Here is a 19,551-nt window from a genome sequence, read left to right as displayed (position 1 = left end):
ATTAAATACGTTGTCTTGCCTCTTTTGTTGATATCATTAAATTACTATGTGAAATTAAACGTGGGCAAATTTATAATACATTCCCAATGAAAGGATTCAAGCTAATGAGACTTCACTGTATGGAACGACTTATTATACAGGTGAATGCAGGTGTTTTTAAGTGAAACTGTTTATTTGGGGATAATTTGAGGTTCACATGCAGTTATAAGAAATAATGCCCAGAGCTCCCCTGTACCCATCACCCACTTTCTCCCATGGGTGCGATACCACAGCCAGGATCCTGAGGTTGGTCCATCCACATAGAGGACATTTCCAGCACTGCAAGGGTCCCTCCCTCCTTTTGCCCTTTCACAGTCCTGTCCACTCGCCTCCTGCTCCCTTCACCTCCTTTACACCAAATGCAGGTATTTTAAAAGCCACGTATCTTTGAAGACAAGTCAGATTAAATTCATGTTGACACACTTTGATTTTCCACACAGGCCGGCGGATGTTCTACAGACGGTCAAGTTATTAGACCTTTCCTCTAATCCATTAATTGATGAAAATCAGCTGTTTCTCATAGCGTATCTCCCCAGGTAATTTGCTCCTAAAATGCCGTTACAGCAGTGCTTAGGAGGTTTTTAGTGAATGGATCGTAGGCTGTGTGTACTTGCTCAGATGGAATTCACACACGAATCCCCTTTGGGAAACTTTTCTCTGAATTTAGGTAGAGGAGGTGTTTGCAGACCACATAGTGCGCAGTTTGTGTCTGTACTAGGTCATTGAGGAAAGGGTAATTCGGCCTGGTGCTAATGTCAGAAGTCTTCATTCATTAAACTTACGGAAGTCAGATCATGTCTGTTTGCTCTTGGAGACCCGTTAACACGTGGCACCGCCGCGGGCACCAAGAGCAGTTAGGTGACTGGGGAGCCCTCACAACGTAGCGTGAACCAGACTCTGTGGTTTCTAAGCATTTCATGGGGCACAAAAACCCAGGGTGGGGGAAGAGCATTACAAATCTAGTCTGGTTGACCGCCTGTAGCATTTTATATTGTTCCTTGTAATCAAATTTAACATTTTAAATTTCAGATTAGAACAACTAATCCTTTCTGACGTCGGAATTTCTTCTATACATTTTCCGGATGCAGGAACTGGTATTTGAGATTAACTCTACTCCCCCTGCCCGGTAGCCCATACTTCTGCTCTTTCTTTCACTTCTGCCGTGTGACTTAATTCTCCTTTTTTCCAGGGTGCAAAACAGCAATGTTTCCTTCCTTGCAGTACCTTGTAGTAAATGACAATCAGATCTCGCAAGTAAGAGCTTCTTCGCAATGTGCACACTGTATCCTCACTTCCACTCTTATGATGGAGTTTGCAGGTTCCTTCTATTAAAAAATATTTTACTTTAAGACTATTCTTTATTAAAGTGTTTAACTTTAATTCCAGTAGAGTTAACATGCAGTGTCCTGTTAGTCTCGGGTGTACAATACAGGGATTCAACACCTCCCCACGGGACCCAGTGCTCATCGTGATACGTGTGCTCTTAATCCCCATCACCTATTTCACCCCCACCCCCTTCCCCTCTGGTGACCATCAGTTTGTTCTCTAGAGTTAAAATTCTGTTTCTTAGTTTGTCTCGCTCTCTTGTGTTTTCCTTTTGTTCATTTGTTTCTTAAATCCCACATGAGTGAAATCATACGGTATTTGTCTTTGACTTGTTTCATGTAACATAATACTTTCTCGCTCCATCCATGTTGTTGGGAATGGCAAGATTTTATTCTTTTTGAGGGTTGAGTGATATTTTACTATATATATGTGTGTGTGTGTGTGTGTGTATGTGTGTGTGTGTGTGTGTGTATACATACACACACACACACATACATACCACGTCTTCTTTATCCAGCCACCTATTGATGGACACTTGGGCTGCTTCCATGATTTGGCTCTTGTAAACGACGCTGCAATAAACATAGGGGTGCATGTATCCCAAAGCTAGTGTCTTTGTATTTTGGGGGTAAAGACCCAGTAATGCGATTGCTGGATTGTAGGGAGTTCTATTTTTCACTTTTTGAGGAACCTCCGTACCGTTTTCCACAGTGGCTGCACCAGTTTGCATTCCCACCAGCAATGTACAAGGGTTCCTTTTTCTCCACATCCTCACCAACACTTGTTCCTTCTTGTGTTTTTGATACTAGCCACTCTGACAGGTGTGAGATGATACCTCATTGTAGTTTGGATTTGCATTTCCCTGATGATGAGTGGCGTTGAATATCTTTGCTTGTATCTGTTGGCCATCTGGATGTGTTCTTTGGAGAAATGTGTTCATTTCTTTTGCCCATTTTTAATCGAATCACAGTAAAACCTTGGTTTATGAGCATAATTTGTTCCAGAGGCAAGCTATACTCTAAAGCACTTGTATATATCAAAGCGAATTTCAAGAACCACTGGCTCAGTTGTGATCATGTGACATTCAGCCTCACGTAGTACTTGTATTGCAAGACATTGCTCGTTTATCACGTTAAATTTATCAGAAAAGTTTGCTCATCTTGCGGAACATTCGCAGGACAAGTTACAATCCAAGGTTTTACTGTATTTGTCTTTTGGGCATTCAGTTTTACAAGTTCTTTACATATTCTGGACTCAGCCTTTATTGGATACGTCATTTGCGATGATCTCCCGTTCTGTAGGTTGCCTTTTAGTTTTGTTGATGGTTTCCCTTGCTCTGCAGAAGCTTTCTATTTTGCTGTAGTCAAAAGATACTTTAGATTGAAAGAGAAGTGCTTCCTCAGGGTGAAACTCCTCAGAAAACCCAAAAATATTAACAGAGAAATTAGTTTAATTCACCCGTCAGCAGACGGTCATTTTACACGGCACAGTTCTAGAGTAAAAGCGCACGGTCTTCTTAGTGGGTGCTTGGCGCATGATGAGATCCAGTGCCTCCGATCGGAACTGGAGATTCATGCTTTTCTCTGGCTGGTTCAAATCGTCTAGGAAAGTAGCCTGAAATATGCTTAGATTCACGTATTTTTTACGTTGGGTTTCAGTGGTCATTTATCAACGAGCTGGATAAGTTACAGAGTCTGCGTGCTCTGTCCTGCGTAAGAAACCCCCTGACGGAAGGAGGCAGCGGACCACAGACCACACGCCAGTTCATCATCGCCAAAATCGGTCAGCTGAAGACCCTGAACAAATGTGAGGTGGGCGCTTAGTATCACGATGAGGTATTTTATGGTTGGTTGTTTGAGACAGCGCATGTGAGTGCGTGAATGAGGGAAGGGCAGAGAGAAGGAGAGAGGGATCCCAAGGAGGCTGCACGCTGTCAGCACGGAGTCCTGTACGGGGCTCGACCTCACAAACCATGGGATCAGGACCAGAGCCAAGATCAAGAGTCGGACGCTTAACCGACTGAGCCACCCGGGCGCCCCTGAATCTTGTAAAGGGTTCAGATGTAGCTTTTCCCCCATATGGTAAAATACTACCCTTGTGCAGTACTAAGAAGTCTTTCTTTCCGACTCCTCAGGAGGCGGGTTACTCGGGTGAGGACAGAAGTTGTCTAGCTGCCCCTTGAGGAGGGGCGAGGGATTCTGGGCATCTGCTCCTTTTCCTGGGGGGGGGGGGGGGGCAGAGGCAGACGGGACACAGAACCGCAGAGCCTGTCCTCTCCTCAGCCGATTGCCCAGGTGGGGGCCGTTTGCCTGTGGTGTCAGTGCCCCCAGGGGCCCAGGGCACCTGTCGCAGCCCACACGCCGGCAGGTGGACAAATACTCTCATGAAGCAAAGCGTAAGACCGAAACTGGTTTTTCTTCTTCAGTAAACTCTTGAATTCTGTCCGTGTTAGCGAGGAAAGGTAAAGCCATATGAAGCGTCGTCCCTCTCGATGTGATTATTCTGTGTGTGTGAAGAGTGGAGGAAGGACAGGGTACAAAATGCAAACACTCACTAGAAGAACACTTTAACGGGGGCGCCTGGCGGTTCAGTTGGTGGCTCAGCGGAGCCGGCTTCTTTCCGCTCAGGTCACGATCTCCTGGGTCATGAGTTTGAGCCCCGCGTCGGGCTCTGTGCTGACAGCTCGGAGCCTGGGGCCGGTTTTCAGATTCTGTGCCTCCCTCTCTCTCTGCCTCTCCCCCTTGTTTATGAGCTCTCGAAAATAAACATTAAAGGGGCGCCTGGGTGGCGCTGTCGGTTAAGCGTCCGACTTCAGCCAGGTCACGATCTCGCGGTCCGTGAGTTCGAGCCCCGCGTCGGGCTCTGGGCTGATGATGGCTCAGAGCCTGGAGCCTGTTTCCGATTCTGTGTCTCCCTCTCTCTCTGCCCCTCCCCCATTCATGCTCTGTCTCTCTCTGTCCCAAAAATAAATAAACGTTGAAAAAAAAATTAAAAAAAAAAAAAAAAAAGAAAATAAACATTAAAAAAAACCCCACCTTAACAGACCTGTTTTTATTCACATTAATATAGATTCTACCAGAGGAAAGGCGTGGGGCTGAGCTTGATTACCGAAAAGCATTTGGAAATGAATGGAAAAAGGCTGGCGGACATCAGGATCCAGACAAAAACAGGCCAAATGAAGAATTTCTTGCAGCCCATCCCAGATACCAGTCCCTCTGCCTGAGTACGTACATGAGGCCCGGAGCCTTCCCCGCTCGGCGACCCCCACCCCCCTCCCTGCCAGCGGCCTTGCAGCTAGAACGGCTGGGGAGCGAAGGGGACCCTCGGTGCCACCGTTCTTCTCCTCTGGGTCTCTTTGTACTCCTCTGCATAGCTGACGGGTGCTTTCCTGGGGCCGCTCCAGCGAGTTGGGAGCAAGAATTAAACCACTGCCTTTAGGAAAGAGAAGCAGGCAGCTGTCAGAGCAGAAGTAAGGAAGCTGGGAAAGGGCGTGCGCTCCCGGAAGAGAGAGGTTGGCATTCGGGGACAGAAAGCAGCTGTGCGTGGAAGTTCTCGTGTCTGCGTGCTCACCCGACTCCCTGCTCGAGGAGGCGGTACTCTCCCTCCTTTAAGGGGGGCAGGAAGCACTCCAGCGTATCTCGACTCGGGTTGTACTGAGGGCATTTTAATTTAATTTTTTTTTTTTAATTTACATCCAAATTAGCGTATAGTGCAACAATGACGTCAGGAGTAGATGCCTTCGTGCTCCTTAACCATTTAGCCCATCGCCCCTCCCACACCCCCTCCAGGAACCCTCAGTTTATTCTCCATATTTATGAGTCGCTTCTGTTTTGTCCCCCTCCCTGTTTTTATATTATTTTTGTTTCCTTTCCCTTATGTTCAGCTGTTTTGTCGCTTAAAGTCCTCGTGTGAGTGAAGTCATGATTTTTGTCTTTCTCTAATTTCGCTTAGCATAATACCCTCTAAGTTCCATCCACGTAGTTGCAAACGGCAAGATTTCATTCTTTTTGACTGCCGAGTAAGATTCCAGTGTATGTATATATATACCACATTTTCTTTATCCATTCATCCACCGATGGACATTTGGCCTCTTTCCATACTTTGGCTATTGTTGATAGTGCTGCTATAAACATTGGGGTGTGTGTCCCCAGAAACGTACTGAGGGCATTTTAAAAATTAAGGGGCGCCCGGGTGGCTGAGCTGGTTAAGCATCTGACTCTTGGTTTCGGCTTGGGTCGTGACCTCACGGTTCGTGAGTTGGAGCCCCATGTCGGGCTTTGTGCGGACAGTGCGGAGCCTGCTTGGGATTCTCTCTCTCTGCCCCTCCCCTGCTCACTCTCTCTTGGTCTCTCAAAAATAAGTAAACTTAAAAAACCACACAGATGTCAAGGTAGAATCTGGGCATTGGCATTTAAGCTCCCCAGCTAATTCTAACGTCCAGGAAAGTTCAGACGAGTGCACGGTACTTGCTCAGCGCTCTGTCCTGAGAGCTCCCCGTGTGCGTGTCCCCTACTGGTTTGGGCACTGGGAACACAAGGTACTTCCTCACCCTCGCCAGCCTGGGTCCTCAGGCACTGAAGCCATGACTTCATGATTCTTAGTCCCTGATGTAACTTTCCATTTTGTTTTGACTTCATTATTATTCCAAATTTCACTTCTATGTGATTTTCTTTCTTTTTTTTTTAATATATATTTCCTAATGCAAGAAGCTCACCGCATAAGCGCTTCAGGCTGGAACATGATCTTTGAGGAAGAAAAGCTGCCTATGGGAATTGCTTTCAAATCACTCTATTAGCTGGCCCAATTTCCTGGCCACCTTAGGTGAATTCTGCAGCACTTGGGGGAGGTGACGGGAAGGGAAGATTCTAACGCATTCCTGTGCCTATGGCCCAGTATTTCACGGCTGAGAACGCTACGAGACAAAAGCACAGATACTTGGGGGTATTTCTAGAAACGCGGTCTCTGGTTGGCCCAGCAGAAGTTGGAGCAGGAAGGCTCCAGCTTTTCTGATGTCCTCCTATGGGATCCCCTTCCCAGGCAGGGGGAGGTGCTGAGCGCCCGGCCTGGTGTCGCACGCTCTGGCCGAGACTCGAAGGTGTCCCATGAGCTGTGTCCCAGATGACACCAGGCTTCTCTCTCAGGACCCAGAATGTGAGGGAACGGTTAGCAAAGGTGAAACTTTGAATAAAAAGTGTCCTAAGTGTCTGAAAGCCCAGCCTCCTCTTGCCAGCTCGAGTCGGGGCGCCGTCTGTGAGGATCAGTGATGGAGGGTCCCAGGCTTGCAAGCAGTTGCGTCCGCCCTTCCTAAAAATAAGCAAACCAGTAACTGAATAAAAGGACCCCGCTGCCAGGTTAGCGTGGCAGCCGCTGCGAGGTTTATCCCCGGAAGGGAAAAGGCTATGCAAACACTTATGGTTCGTGTTTTTGCTTCCAGTGGCTTAAGGCTTCTCACTCATCCTTTTTTATTTCTTCTTCCACAGAATATGGTGCACCTGAAGACGGGGAACTCAAAACACGACAGCCGTTTTTGCTCAAAAACCAGCTACTAAGTAAGAACCTCACACTCAAAGACCGCGTATTTGTATTAGCGTCCTTAGGCGCGGAAACAGATAGTGATGAGCTAATAGTGATTGTTTCTCTTAAGTAAGTACTAAGTGAGTACTTCAGTTTTTAGAGAAGTGATGAATTCTCAAGCCTATCTAACTTTTTTTTTTTTAATTTTTTTTTTTCAACGTTTATTTATTTTTGGGACAGAGAGAGACAGAGCATGAACGGGGGAGGGGCAGAGAGAGGGAGACACAGAATCGGAAACAAGCTCCAGGCTCTGAGCCATCAGCCCAGAGCCTGACGCGGGGCTCGAACTCCCAGACCGCGAGATCGTGACCTGGCTGAAGTCGGACGCTTAACCGACTGCGCCACCCAGGCGCCCCAAGCCTATCTAACTTCTTATATTGGGGGGCGCCTGGGTGGCTCGGTTGAGTGTCCGAATCTGACTCAGGTCACAATCTCGCAGTTCGTGGGTTTGAGCCCCGTGTCAGGCTCTGTGCTGACAGCTCGGAGCCTGGAGCCTGCTGCGGATTCTGTCTCCTCCTCTCTCTGTCCCTTTCCCACTCATGCCTGGTGTCTCTCTCTCTCTCTCTCTCTCTCTCTCTCTCAAAAATAAACATTTTAAAAGAATTTTAATTCTTATATTGGACATTTTGGCAATTCTCATGCTTTCAATTCACCTAATGGTGTTATAAATGGGCAGTATGTGAGAAGTGAATGGACTTGTGATTTGTAAATTTGTGACTTTTCTTACACTGGAACACACAGCCAAATTGTCAGGAAAGGACTATTAAGGGGAGAAGGGATGGCATTAGAACGTTGGTCCAGCCATTTTTGTTGTTGTTAGTAATTCTGTGAAGTATTAACAGAAGGGATTTTCAACATCGGTAAGACCCTTTATTAGGATTTGAGCCAAGCTGTACTGAACAGCCATTATCATTTGTCAGCTGCTGTTAACGTGTGTGTGTAATTTAAATCCTTATTACAGTAGGTCTCAGTCACTCTCTTTCCTTTTTTCCTTCAAGCACTGAAGATAAAATATCCTAATCAGGTTGATCAGAAAGTCACAGAAAAACAACTGCCAGGTAAGAAAAACAGGCTTTTCCACTCGTTGTGCTTATGAATTGCTGGCCTAGGAGTTGGCTGGAAGCAAACTGTCCGAACTTCTAGAGTCGATAGGTTTTCACTAATCTTTTATGATCTAAAATACAACTAATCGTGCCAGCATCCTCGTCCTCCCCCTCCCCCCAACCCCTTCCCGGAAGCCCGAGTCTCCTGTAACCACATCAGCTGATCTAGGAAAGTCCTGTTAAACCAGAAGCCCCTGCGTACATTTACATCTTCAGCCAAAGTCATTAGTGCTGGACTGGCTTGGCCTTTCCTGCATCCACCTCGGTTTAGTTCTCAAATTGTTGCTCTGGTCCAGAGAGACTGTTTCACCGGGCTTGAGGTCCGTCTCACCATCCCTTCATAAAACAGGAAATGTGTCCTAGTGACCCGAACTGTGAATTATTTGGACATCTGTGACTTCTCATACGCTCGACTCCTTACCGATCGGGAGTCCCTGTGGAAAGTTCTCAGACGTGGTCTTTGAACGGAAACACTGAAATGGTTTTCTTTTGGAAAAGCTACTTCGGAACTCTGTCTAAACATTAGTGTTGCTGGAACTGAATTCATTTTATTCCGAAAATACTTCTGTGTCAACAAACTAGATTGCTCTAAGTGACCTTAAACTTAGAAAAAAATTACAGCCCATCTTTTGAGTATACTGTGAATTCTCAAGATTAAACTTGATTCAGAGTTAAATAGTAATATCAACAGGTTAAATTTAGAACAGTGAGGATTTGCCCAAGAAATGGACTGTAGATCACCATAAATGACTCTAGTAGAAGACTTTTCTGTTTGCCTGTCAGTGCAGTCAATTCACATTTATTTTTAAATTAATTTTTTATCCAATCCCACAAGCTCACAGTATCGCTTGTGGAAGGGTTTGTACTCACAGGGGTACCTTTCTGACTGGTAACTGTCATTTAATACCAGTCTTACTCCATTTTCCTTAGCAGTCTAATTTCTGTTCCTGTGATCTGTAATTCTGCTGTTAGATCACCATGAATTCAAAGTAGTGGCTCCCCTTTGGTTATTCTGTTTTCAGACTTAAGTACTGTCGGTAAAGACACTCACGGGGACAGACCAGTGAGAGACCCAGAGCTTTTTGTTAATGTAGTAGGCTTTGGATCGCGTTTGTTTTTCCCTTTACTTTCCAGATCCATAGAATCAACTCCTGGGGAGGTTATTACTGAGGAATATTTGCTCAAGAATGTTGTCAGCCCTGAGTTCAGCTTTCTGTTCAAGGGCTTCTTTGGGGAAGGGCACCAAGCCCCATCCGTCAAGGACTGTGGCTGGGTGTGCGTGTGAGTGTGGCTCTAGGCCGATGGCGACAGTGTGGCCTCACCCTCTCCTCTTCCACTCTCTATACCTGTGTCCCAGTTCGAGATGCGGTGCCCCCTGGAACACCCACCATGTTCATGCACTGATTTGTATTCATCTTCAGATGGACCCAGCAGAGAGCAGAATCATCCGTAGAAATTATATGTAATAATTACTGCTTCAGGCAGTACAGAATCTGAGTCCTGTGTTCTCGAAACCTGGCAGCAAGCCAGCAGATTACAACAGTTCTTGCTGTTGATTTTTACGCCACAGGCTGCCACTGTTCAACCACCAACATAACTGTTCTTCAAAACGTGATAAATAAGGAAATGTAAAGGACTGCAACATCGTCTTTTGCCCATACGTATGGGTATACGGTACGACCGAGCATTCTACCTTGTGGCACTTGTGATGGTAGAATTAAAAACAGATGTTCACCGGTGGAGAAATAAGTGGTTGAGTAAGTTTGGGCCACGCGTTGCCGTATCACGGATCTTTAAAGAGAAAGAAGTAGGTCTGGAGCCGCACTGTCCAGGATGGCTGCCACGAGCCACCATTTTAAATGCATTAAACTGAAATCATAAAATTCAGTTCCTGAGTCGTACTCCCCGCACTTCAGGTGCTCACTAGCCACGCAGCGGCTGTGCTGGGCTGTGCAGGTCTAGAGGAACTGGCGTGAAGAGAGTTCACCACTGCAGGTGAAACCTGTCCATCCTTCTAGAAACGGAGGAACGCCTGGAAGTGTATACCTGTTAAACTTAAAAAAAAATTTTTTTAATGTTCTATTTTATTTTTTGAGAGTGCACGAGCAGAGGAGCAGCCGAGGGAGAGGGAGACACAGAATCCGAAGCGGGCTCCAGGCTCTGAGCTGTCAGCACAGAGCCCAACGTGGGGCTTGAACTCAGTAACTATGAGATCATGCCCTGTGCTGAGGTCGGATGCTTGACCGACTGAGCCACCCAGGCGCCCTACCCGTTAAAATTCTAACAGTGGTCATGGGGAGGCACAGGGACAGTTAACCATCTCTACGTTTTCTAAATGTGAAGACAATCGTGTTACTTTCACATTAAAAATGGTATTGTTATTTAGAGCATTAGATGCAAATTGCTGTTTTTCTAAAAACACAGGGCGAGTAGGCAGATTTCTTCTGAGGACTGTTTTGTGACCAAACTTTCTGTTTCTGATGTGAGTTAGGAATGTGTCTTCCCTGTTGCTGTGGAGGAGTTAACCCATCGCTGGTCACCCCCCAAACAAGGAAAGCCGGTCCACCTAAGGCTTTTGAAAGGACAAGATTATCTACACAGGTTCACACGTAAAAGAACAAGTTACGTTCATTAAAATTACAAGTGTCAATTAAGTGTTTATATTCAACACATAAATGAGGCCAGTTTTTATTCTAAAATAAAGATAACATTTATTATGACAAGTTGCATAAAAACACACACAGCTTTTACAAAAATCATTTTTGATAGAAAAATATTTGAATACATGTGATATTTGTAGGAACACCGCACTATTGCTGTACCTCCAGCTAAAGCTTCAGAGAAACTATTTCTCATCACCAAAATATCCAGTGTTTACCACAACCCATCTTTGGAAAGAAGTTCATAGCGTTTTCTGAACAAACCAAAGCATTTGCTCATTGAGTAAATCCCCCTCGCCTGTCAAGCGCATTTACACGTCATAATCCCCACAGACTGGGCGCGCTCGAAGGGAGCCTAGAGACCACTTGGGCCTCCCTCACTCCCCAGGGAGGAAACCGAGGCAGAGGGACGGACAGACGTCCTCGGGGCGCCCCGCCCCAGCGTTCTCTCAGCCATCCAGAAGTGGGTGATCACAGAGGTTTAGGAAGGTCAGGGTTTTACTCACATTCACCCCTCTGTGCAGAGAAGAGGATTTCCGGTTTCTTCAGAGTAAGGAGGAAATATTAAACACCACTGAGGTGGTAATGAGAAGCCCTTGTCGAGGGCACTTAGGTCAAACATGGGCTCCGCTTCCCACAGCTTCCCGAATGTCCAGTAGGTGGTGTGGACCCGCTCCCTCCGCCCCGGGGCAGGTGAGCCTTTCCCTAGCGATGGAACACAGAGTCACTGCGACTGTGGGCTTGTCACGTGAGCTCGTTCTACACGGAACTGTTACTCAAGGGAACTGAGGGTGTGTCTTTTGACAGATTCCATGACCATTCAGAAGGTGAAGGGACTGCTGTCACGTCTTCTCAAAGTTCCTGTGTCAGAACTTCTGCTGTCCTACGAAAGTCCCAAAGTAAGTTGCCCAGCGAAACAGAGTCAAGCTTAGGTCCCCGCCCCCCCGTAAGACACGTCATTCAGCTGGGGCTTTTGTGACTCGGCTGGATTCTCGGTGAAAAACAGACATCTCTGATGTATTAACCCTTTGTTCTGTTTTTAGATGCCTGGCAGAGAGATTGAGCTAGAAAATGACCAGCAGTCATTACAGTTCTATTCTGTGGAAAACGGAGACTACCTGTTAGTGCGATGGTAACAGCCAACTAATCAAGTTCAGAGACTCCACTGTTTTATCATGACTGGGGTTCACTGGGAAGGAATGATTCTCTGGAACAATTCTGTCAGAAGAAGAGGTTTTACAACTTGCCCTAAGTAGAGAAAAAGTGGTATTTTTCATTGGGAAGAGACCATTTCTAGGCAGATATATAACAGTAGGTGCAAAGCCTTGGTTACTGCTAATGACTTTCTGATTTTCTTTCGTATTTATAGTTCATGGCTACTTTAAATAGTAAATAGAACCTAGCTAGTCTAATGAAATCTGAACACAGTTAAGGTCCAGCATAAGACCAGTTTTAATGGAATTCCACTGTTACTAGTTTAAAAGGTTACCAAAAGGACTTGGAAGGTCATTTTGGAAACTGTCCCTCGAAGTCAGGGAGGCACCTCTTCTGTGTGTAACGCATATGCTATGATCTGTCTTCTCTGCTGCACTATTTTTAGAGCACTTGCAAAAATGAACCCCATGCTCCTTCCTGCAGCTGCACCTACACGGGGCATACATTCTTCTACAGATGACGAGCCGCTCTGATGGGAATTCACGTGTAGTAGGGAACCATCGGGCAATGACAGGAGGAAAGCAAAACTCATTTGAAGTGTCAACTGTTTAAGCAGTATCCTTCCCTATGTCACTAAAACCCTGAGAGGTATTTGACTTATATCCCCATTTTAGTTTTTTTTTTTTTCAATAGTACCAGACTGTGACCTTCAGGATTTGTGTTAAATGGCAAAAGAAAACTTGAATTAGCCCACTTAATAAGTGAACTTTAAAACCAAAGTCCTGAACCGAGTGGATTGGTTCCTTTTCAAGTTGCCCACTTCAGACATTTCCAGAAACCCCAAGCTTTGGTATCAGTGCCCACACAGCATTCTGTGAGTTCTTTTTGGCCCTTAATTATCCTCATTATGCTTTATGGAACTATTCTGTAATCCAGGTTGAAATTCACATTCTCTGTCATTACTCAAGATTTCTGAACTAGGCCAAATTTTAACCAAAAGTGATAGTAATGAATTATAAACTAGAAATGATACATCAGCTTTTAGAAACTTTTTTGTTTTATAAAACAATTTGGTATTTCTCAAATGTTCTTCCAATACAGAAATAAAATTTTTCTTATGCTACAGTAGCAGTCGGTTTTTAAAAAGGAAATTTTGTGCACACATTTAGAAATGTCACATTGGTTACAGGTAAAAAGTGCCAACCTAGAACAATCCTGAAAGACCCATGGACTCGACAGCCAAACCGTAGGCTCTCCTCAGACTCTCGCTTGCACACACCCTCAGCCTCACGCACCGCGAGTTACGCTCCTCCTCCGGCCGCTTCGCACTGACAGGGGTCTCCACACGCTTCCTTCAGCCTCCACAGCTGGGTCAGTTCCTGCGGGGAGTACTGGGGTGAGGACAACATTCCCGTCTCGCACGTCTTCTCACACAGCCACAGGCCGTCCTGGAGAAAAACAAAGGTGAACTTGGGAGCCGTGGAACGGATTTGAAGATCGGACCACGAAAGCTGGCAGAGGCCTTCAAGGACACCTGCGTGCGAACCACCGAAACCACCGCAGGTGGGGGCGGCAGTGGGGGGGGGAATTTCTGTGACCAGAAAGCCTGGGAAGCGCAAACGGAAAGTTTCCCGGCGGCTGTGAGAAGAGGTAACAGCAGCTGTTCCCATGGAAGCTTACGGTATTCTGGGGCTGGCAGCGGGCGCTTTATAAATAAATAAATACTAGTGAATTCTCCTAAAACCTGTGAGGCAGGAATCCTTTCCCTTTTACGACTGAGAGCCTGTGCGGTACTTTGCCCAAGGTCAGTCACGGCGAGGGTAGTAAAGGGGAGCGGATGCCGGCAAGGTGAACAGGAAGGACCGACTCTCAACCAGCAGCTGCTTCCCAGTGATACAACAGAGCCTGAGAAACCCCTGCCGTCTCAGAACATAAAGATGCTAGAAAGAATCAAGTCTTTTCACAGCATGTTTGAACTGGTGGCAGAGGAAAGGAGCTGGAGTCCACGTGCGCCCCGAAGGCCCTGCTGGGTTTTACAAGGCCACGGGGCCCGGGGACTCACGAAGCCAGGACCCCCTAGAGGGAGGGAAGGAGAAAGTGTGTGTGTGTGTAATTTAGAAAACAAAACCTGGGTCTCAGCCTTGACCCTGAGCGTCTAGAACCCCGCCTGCACCTGGGTGGGTGTGCAGCATGAGTCACATTCGTTGGTAATGCAGTCAAGTAGACGGTAAGGCCCTCTGTGGAAGGAGTTTTAAAAACAGACCTCCATTTCCGAGGAACATGAGGTCACGCACACCGGTCTCTCAGCACATCAAGAAACAAGCTCCATAAGCAACATCAAACTACAGACTCAGGCCCACAGAGACCACGGACAGCACAATTAGCAGATACAGAAAATTAGCTTCAGGGTTCAGTTAAGTCAGATTGGGCTTCACTATGACACAGACTGTCAAAGCTGACCCAGCAGGTGGGGGTTTATTCCCGTTCACCCCTGCAGCGAGGGTGCCCTGCTCGGGGGCCGGGGCGCCACGCAGAGGTCGTGTCCGGCAGACCCTGCACGTGCCTCTCTCTCTGCCCACCTTCTGTGGCCAAAGTGGAAGCCGCAAGAATCCAAAATTCAACAGAACTCTTGGAGGCAAACCCCAGCTTTATACCTGCTGTCTTCTCAGGGCTATTTCTGTTCTGGTCTCTGCAAATTCATTTCTGTTCCTGGCTCACTGATCAGTTTATTTTATAAGACACCTTACAGTGTTTTAGTTCTATCGGTCAGAGGGGCCGAAGGGTCCTTGAACCACCACTGCTGGAAACCTTGAGGGTTTTTTGGTTGTTGTTAGTAATCTCTGTGCCCAACACGGGGCTTGAACTCATGACCTTCAGGTCAAGAGTCGCATGCTCTACCGACTGAGCCAGCCAGGCGCCTGGTTCCTTAAGTTTTAAAGCGGCAAAGAATTTCTGACCAAACGTATAAAACCCAGTTCTTCTCTGAGTAGGAAAACTTACAAAATATTTACTTTTGGTTCAAACTCAGAAAGATACTATATGCGAACCCATGTGGATCACTGTGCATTCAGTCAAGAGTGCAGCTCTGTGAATCATCTTCAATTCACTGTTTGTGCCCGTCTGACACAGGACCTTCACCTCCCGAGTGCCCCGGGGCCAGTCCCCCGTCAGGCTTGCTTACCTGGTACCGTGCGGGCCCTATGGCGGCCATCCAGATGCCCATGCTCACGTCTTCACCCTGTACGTGCCCCGTGAAGTTGAAAGGCAGAAGTTTAAATGCTGCATCATCTTTAAACGGGATGCCACACGTTCTCGTAATCCTCTTTCTACTTGTTTTCTCGTTAATCTACCAGCAAGTGCCAAGACCGTATTAACTCCTGTACACAGAGTAAAAGCCAGCGGCCATGAACCGCACATCGCAAGAAGACTAGAGACAATACAGCAAGTGGCCGGTCCGCCCTTCTCATGGGCCTTAAACCTCCAGCACGACCGTGTGAAGGACACTGTGGATCCGAGAGCCGGGCGGCTTGTTCACTGCCACCGTCACCGGAATCAACAGAAAGCAAACACTTGCTGCATCGTCTTCCTTCTTATGAATGTCAAGCCTTCCATTCCTCCAGGGACTATACTTATAAAATATAGTCTGAAAACAAGCAGGCTCAAGAAGAGGTTTAGGAATAGAATTTAGAGCCAGGATCTGAAGGCGAGGGCTGCATCCCTGACCTCTGAGGGTGAATCCTACCCAGAAAGACTAACATGCTTTCCCTGGGGAACGCCGGCTCTGTGTCAGCGATGGAATCCTGGGCTGGGCGAAGCTTGTACACTCTTGGGTCAGAAATCCCGAGTCACCTGATAGGTCTTCAGTCTGCCCGCGTTGCCGGCCAGCCACTGGACGATGTCCCTGGAGATCACGTACCCCGAGCCGCAGGCGAAGGCCGGGTAGGCGGGGCTGGGGTATTCCAGCTCCTGCCACTTGCCGGTTCGGTCAACTGCCCAGTTCAGTCTGAAACTGAGATTCAAAACAAGTTGGTCTCTTCGTATTGGTCTGACCCCTGTCCTACCACTAGGAGGCCGCACCCCTCTCTTATCACTACAGAGGGCTAAGCTGTAAAGGTGAGGAAAGAATGAGAAGTGTTTTTTTAGTCTAAGGAAAGCAATTCTCTAGCTGGCAGGTGTGGCGTATAAAAGAATGGTCTATCGGATTCTCTCCAGGTTACATTTGTGGGGTTTCTGAAAGTGCCAGACCATCTTGTGTGCATACGCTAAAAACCCCTCATTAATCCATACTGTATTCTAAAGAAGCAGCAGTCTCAAGAAGTGTGTCACAGATTTATTCTAACCACTTCTTTCTGGGCCACGAGGATAAAAGCCCTACCGTTTCTCCTCCTTCATTACATGAGCCTGAGGTTTCTCATTTCGAAGAATTTCCCTCTACTTGGTGAACAACATACAGTAACCCAGGAGCCTAGGAGGGGGGTTTCCCAGCTCACATGTTTTGCTTGTGAAAGACAGCTTATGTATTTCATTATAAATTCATCCCATTGGATCAGGTACCTGAAGGCCAAGTGGCTAACAAGCTTTAACTTACTTTCCCCACCAAAAATTAGGCCCGTCCAGATTCTTGTGGGCAATTCTATTAAACACAGCTTCTAAGTCTATGTAACAGTCGTCGTCTGTTTTTAGCAACAAATCAAAGCTGGTTGTTTCCACGGTCCTGTTGGCAAAAGGGAACACGGAAGTCAGTGCGTCCGTACAAGGAGACAGAGCGTCGCCAAGGCGATGACACCGCTAATACTTTAATGAAAAGCTGTCCCTGAGCTGCCTGTACACTTTTTCAGCTTCTTGTTCCTTCGATGTTGAGAACATTTGCTCAGAAAGTTGCTGCCAACCGCAGTCCCTGCTGGATGTTCACTAAGTGGCATAACAGAGAAGTACCAGGCCGACTTCAGGTGCAAAAGAGGGGCGCCTGGGTGGCTCTGTGAGGCGTGCGGCTCGATTTCAGCTCGGGTCACGATCTCATGGTTTGTGAATTCGAGCCCCATGTCGGGCTCTGTGCTGACGGTGCAGAGCCTGCTTGGGATTCTGTGTCTCCCTCTCTCTCTCCCCCTTCCCTGCTCGCACACACACGCTCTCTCACAAATAAACAGACATAAAAAAATATAAAAGGAACAAAAGAACAAGAACACAATTAAAAAAAAAAAAAGATGCCTTAAGTGAACATATGCTCAAACAACACTTTACTGGCCTTGCTCCGGCCAGGCCACCAAATCCATTCAGCGTTCGAACCTCATAACGTGTGTTTGCGACGGGGGCCCAGGATGAGAGGACAGGTGTCATACGAGGCCCCACACACAGAATGCTGTTGTACAAGATGCTCTGTTCTGTGCCGCTATTTATGCTGCACTCACATTTTATGGTTTTTAAAAGATAGAGTTATGACACTGAAATATATTTCCCCTTGGAAACGATTTCCAGCTATTAAACTATTATAAATGACCTTTAGGAGGCCCAGGAGGGTGACTTCATTTACCTAGACATAGGAGGGCAAGTAGAAAACTGACTTCATCTCACCCTGCCAACCCCCATGCATCTTTGATTAAAACAAAACAAAATACCCAGAGTCTTGCTAGGGAACCAAATGACAGAAATCTGAAGAAAGGAAATCTGGAGAAAGTTTCATTAAGCCCAACAATGGTGAATCTAACAACAATAGGTCCACACCAAATTGCTTAACCCTGTGCTTCTAAGGTTTATTTCTCATTAGCAGCACGGGCACACATGCTATTTATTTGCTAATTAGGAGGAACTTTTTTGATAAAGGACACTGCGGTCGCTGACCAAGCAACTCAACAGAGAAGGAAGAGGGCGCACAGGCGAGCAACTGGGAGCGGGTCCCCCAGCACAACCCTGGGAGCCCACCACTGGTGGTGCAGGTGGAGACGATGGCCCAAGACAGTGGCAGTAATGACTGAGGGGAGAGGCCGAGACCTCAGAGACCTGTTTGGAGCACTGGAGACAAAGCTGAAACTGGCGGTGGTATCTAAACTCAACTCAACTTCCACAACCATCAACCAGCTCCCTGTAGAAAGCCCTAGAACTCCACAATCCGGATTTCCCATTTCCTGGACCTCCACTCCTTCTCTTTGCCTCTTTATATTCTTGCCTTGGCCCCCCTACCACAGGAACCCCTACTATCGGCCTTGAGCTAAATAAAGAAGGTTCTCTTTCTCACTCTAGTTATCCAAACAAAACCCTGATAGTCCAGACACGCCCCAATTTCCAACCCTTATTTACATCTGCCCTCTGCCCACCAGGTGACCCCAAAATTATATTAACTTGCCCTAGCTAGGAAACATCATCTTCCATAAACAAATCAGGCCGTCTCCCCCTCAGGACCAGGGGACTGTGTCCACAGAGTGCTTGACCACCTCCCACTCTGCCCAGGACAACAGAGGGGACAGGAACAGACTCTGGGGCTCACCAGGAAACAAGCTCACTGACAAAGTTGTAAAGACAAAGATGTGAAAACACTATGGGTTTAGACAGAGACAGGTGTTAGCTCTGCACTTAGGGTGGACAGTGTTCAAGGGCTCAATGACACGTTAGGGGACCCTGGAGTAACTAGTAATATTAACTCTCTCTCTTTCTCTATCTATCTCTCTATCTATATATAAAATAGTTGTTATTGCCATTATTATTATTAAGGTAGGAATTACAACCAAGGTCTATGAAATATGGAAAGGTTGGGGAAGTTATGGCAGACTCCAAGTGTGTTTGGATTTCATCTTACATAAAAGTTTTGGAATTAGGGCAAGTAGTTTTTTTTTTTTTTTTTTTTTACATATTTTTAAATGTTTATTTTTGAGAGAGAATGTGTGAGCGTGGGAGGGACCAAGGATCTGAAGCAGGCTCTGTGCCGGCAGCAGACAGCCCGATGCGGGGCTTGAACTCATAAACTGCGAGATCATGACCTGAGTGGAAGCTGGATCCTTAACCAACTGAGCCACCCAGGCGCCCCAGGGCAAGTGGTTTTTAAATGCATGGAGAAGAGGATAGAAATATAATGTGGATGTTCAGCTGAACAGAATTCAGATCATTAACCTGGATTCGAGGAAACTATACTCGGGCTGTTTAGGTCGGTGGGTATGAATACAAGTGAAAGGGGGCCATTTTCAAACTCACAGATTTTCACCTGATGTTGGCTCGAGACCACCAAGACAGTGACTCAGAGGACCGATTTTGACTCCCAGAGCAGATGACTCAAAATGAAACCAACTTTTGCCCTGTTTTTGATAAAGATCATTCATGTCATGGATCTGCTTATGTAAATAAGAAAGCAGCAGAATTTTAAAAGTTCTCGCAAAGAACCAGGATACAACAGATCACATCCCAGGTGTTCAGGGGCCTTAGGGTTGTTTAAAAAAAAAATTCAGGGGTGCCTGGTGGCTCAGTCGGTTAAGCATCCGACTCTTGACTTCGGCTCAGATCATGATCTCGCAGTTCGTGAGTTTGGACCCCGTGTTGGGCTCTGCACTGACAGTGAGGAGCTGGCTTGGGATTCTCTTTCTCTTCCTCTCTCTCTGCCCCTCCCCAGCCCGCTCGCTCTCAAAATAAATAAATAAATTCAGGGGGAGCCTGGGTGGCTTAGTCAGTTAAGCATCTGACTTCAGCTCAGGACATGTTCTCATGTTTTG

At 46.7% G+C, this 19,551-nt stretch overlaps 2 protein-coding genes across 5 annotated transcripts in view; one reads left to right on the top strand and one right to left on the bottom strand.

Annotated features, from left to right (window-relative positions):
• The window catches only part of TBCE (tubulin folding cofactor E), a 92,338-nt gene extending 79,356 nt beyond the window's left edge, over positions 1–12,982 (top strand). For both annotated transcript variants that reach the window (XM_043596258.1, XM_043596259.1), the window contains 9 exons: positions 480–575; positions 1,069–1,133; positions 1,229–1,293; positions 3,024–3,176; positions 4,435–4,588; positions 6,846–6,914; positions 7,938–7,997; positions 11,510–11,601; positions 11,746–12,982. In XM_043596258.1, coding sequence (XP_043452193.1) covers positions 480–575; positions 1,069–1,133; positions 1,229–1,293; positions 3,024–3,176; positions 4,435–4,588; positions 6,846–6,914; positions 7,938–7,997; positions 11,510–11,601; positions 11,746–11,838 — 847 coding nt within the window. In that variant the 3' untranslated portion in view covers positions 11,839–12,982. The remainder of the gene's footprint in view (positions 1–479; positions 576–1,068; positions 1,134–1,228; positions 1,294–3,023; positions 3,177–4,434; positions 4,589–6,845; positions 6,915–7,937; positions 7,998–11,509; positions 11,602–11,745) is intronic.
• Positions 10,674–19,551, bottom strand: part of B3GALNT2 (beta-1,3-N-acetylgalactosaminyltransferase 2) — a 61,919-nt gene continuing 53,041 nt past the window's right edge. For 2 of the 3 annotated variants that reach the window (XM_043596262.1, XM_043596263.1), the window contains 4 exons: positions 16,446–16,571; positions 15,707–15,866; positions 15,039–15,095; positions 10,674–13,305 (listed from right to left, as the gene is read on the bottom strand). In XM_043596262.1, the coding sequence (XP_043452197.1) occupies positions 13,159–13,305; positions 15,039–15,095; positions 15,707–15,866; positions 16,446–16,571 (490 nt within the window). In that variant the 3' untranslated portion in view covers positions 10,674–13,158. The remainder of the gene's footprint in view (positions 13,306–15,038; positions 15,096–15,706; positions 15,867–16,445; positions 16,572–19,551) is intronic. The other variant, XM_043596261.1, reaches the window with a different exon arrangement.

This window comes from Prionailurus bengalensis, chromosome D2, assembly GCF_016509475.1.
Source record: "Prionailurus bengalensis isolate Pbe53 chromosome D2, Fcat_Pben_1.1_paternal_pri, whole genome shotgun sequence".
Lineage (NCBI taxonomy): Eukaryota > Metazoa > Chordata > Mammalia > Carnivora > Felidae > Prionailurus > Prionailurus bengalensis.
The sequence above is the reverse complement of the archived record's forward strand: the minus strand, read 5'-3'. Positions and strand labels throughout refer to the sequence as shown.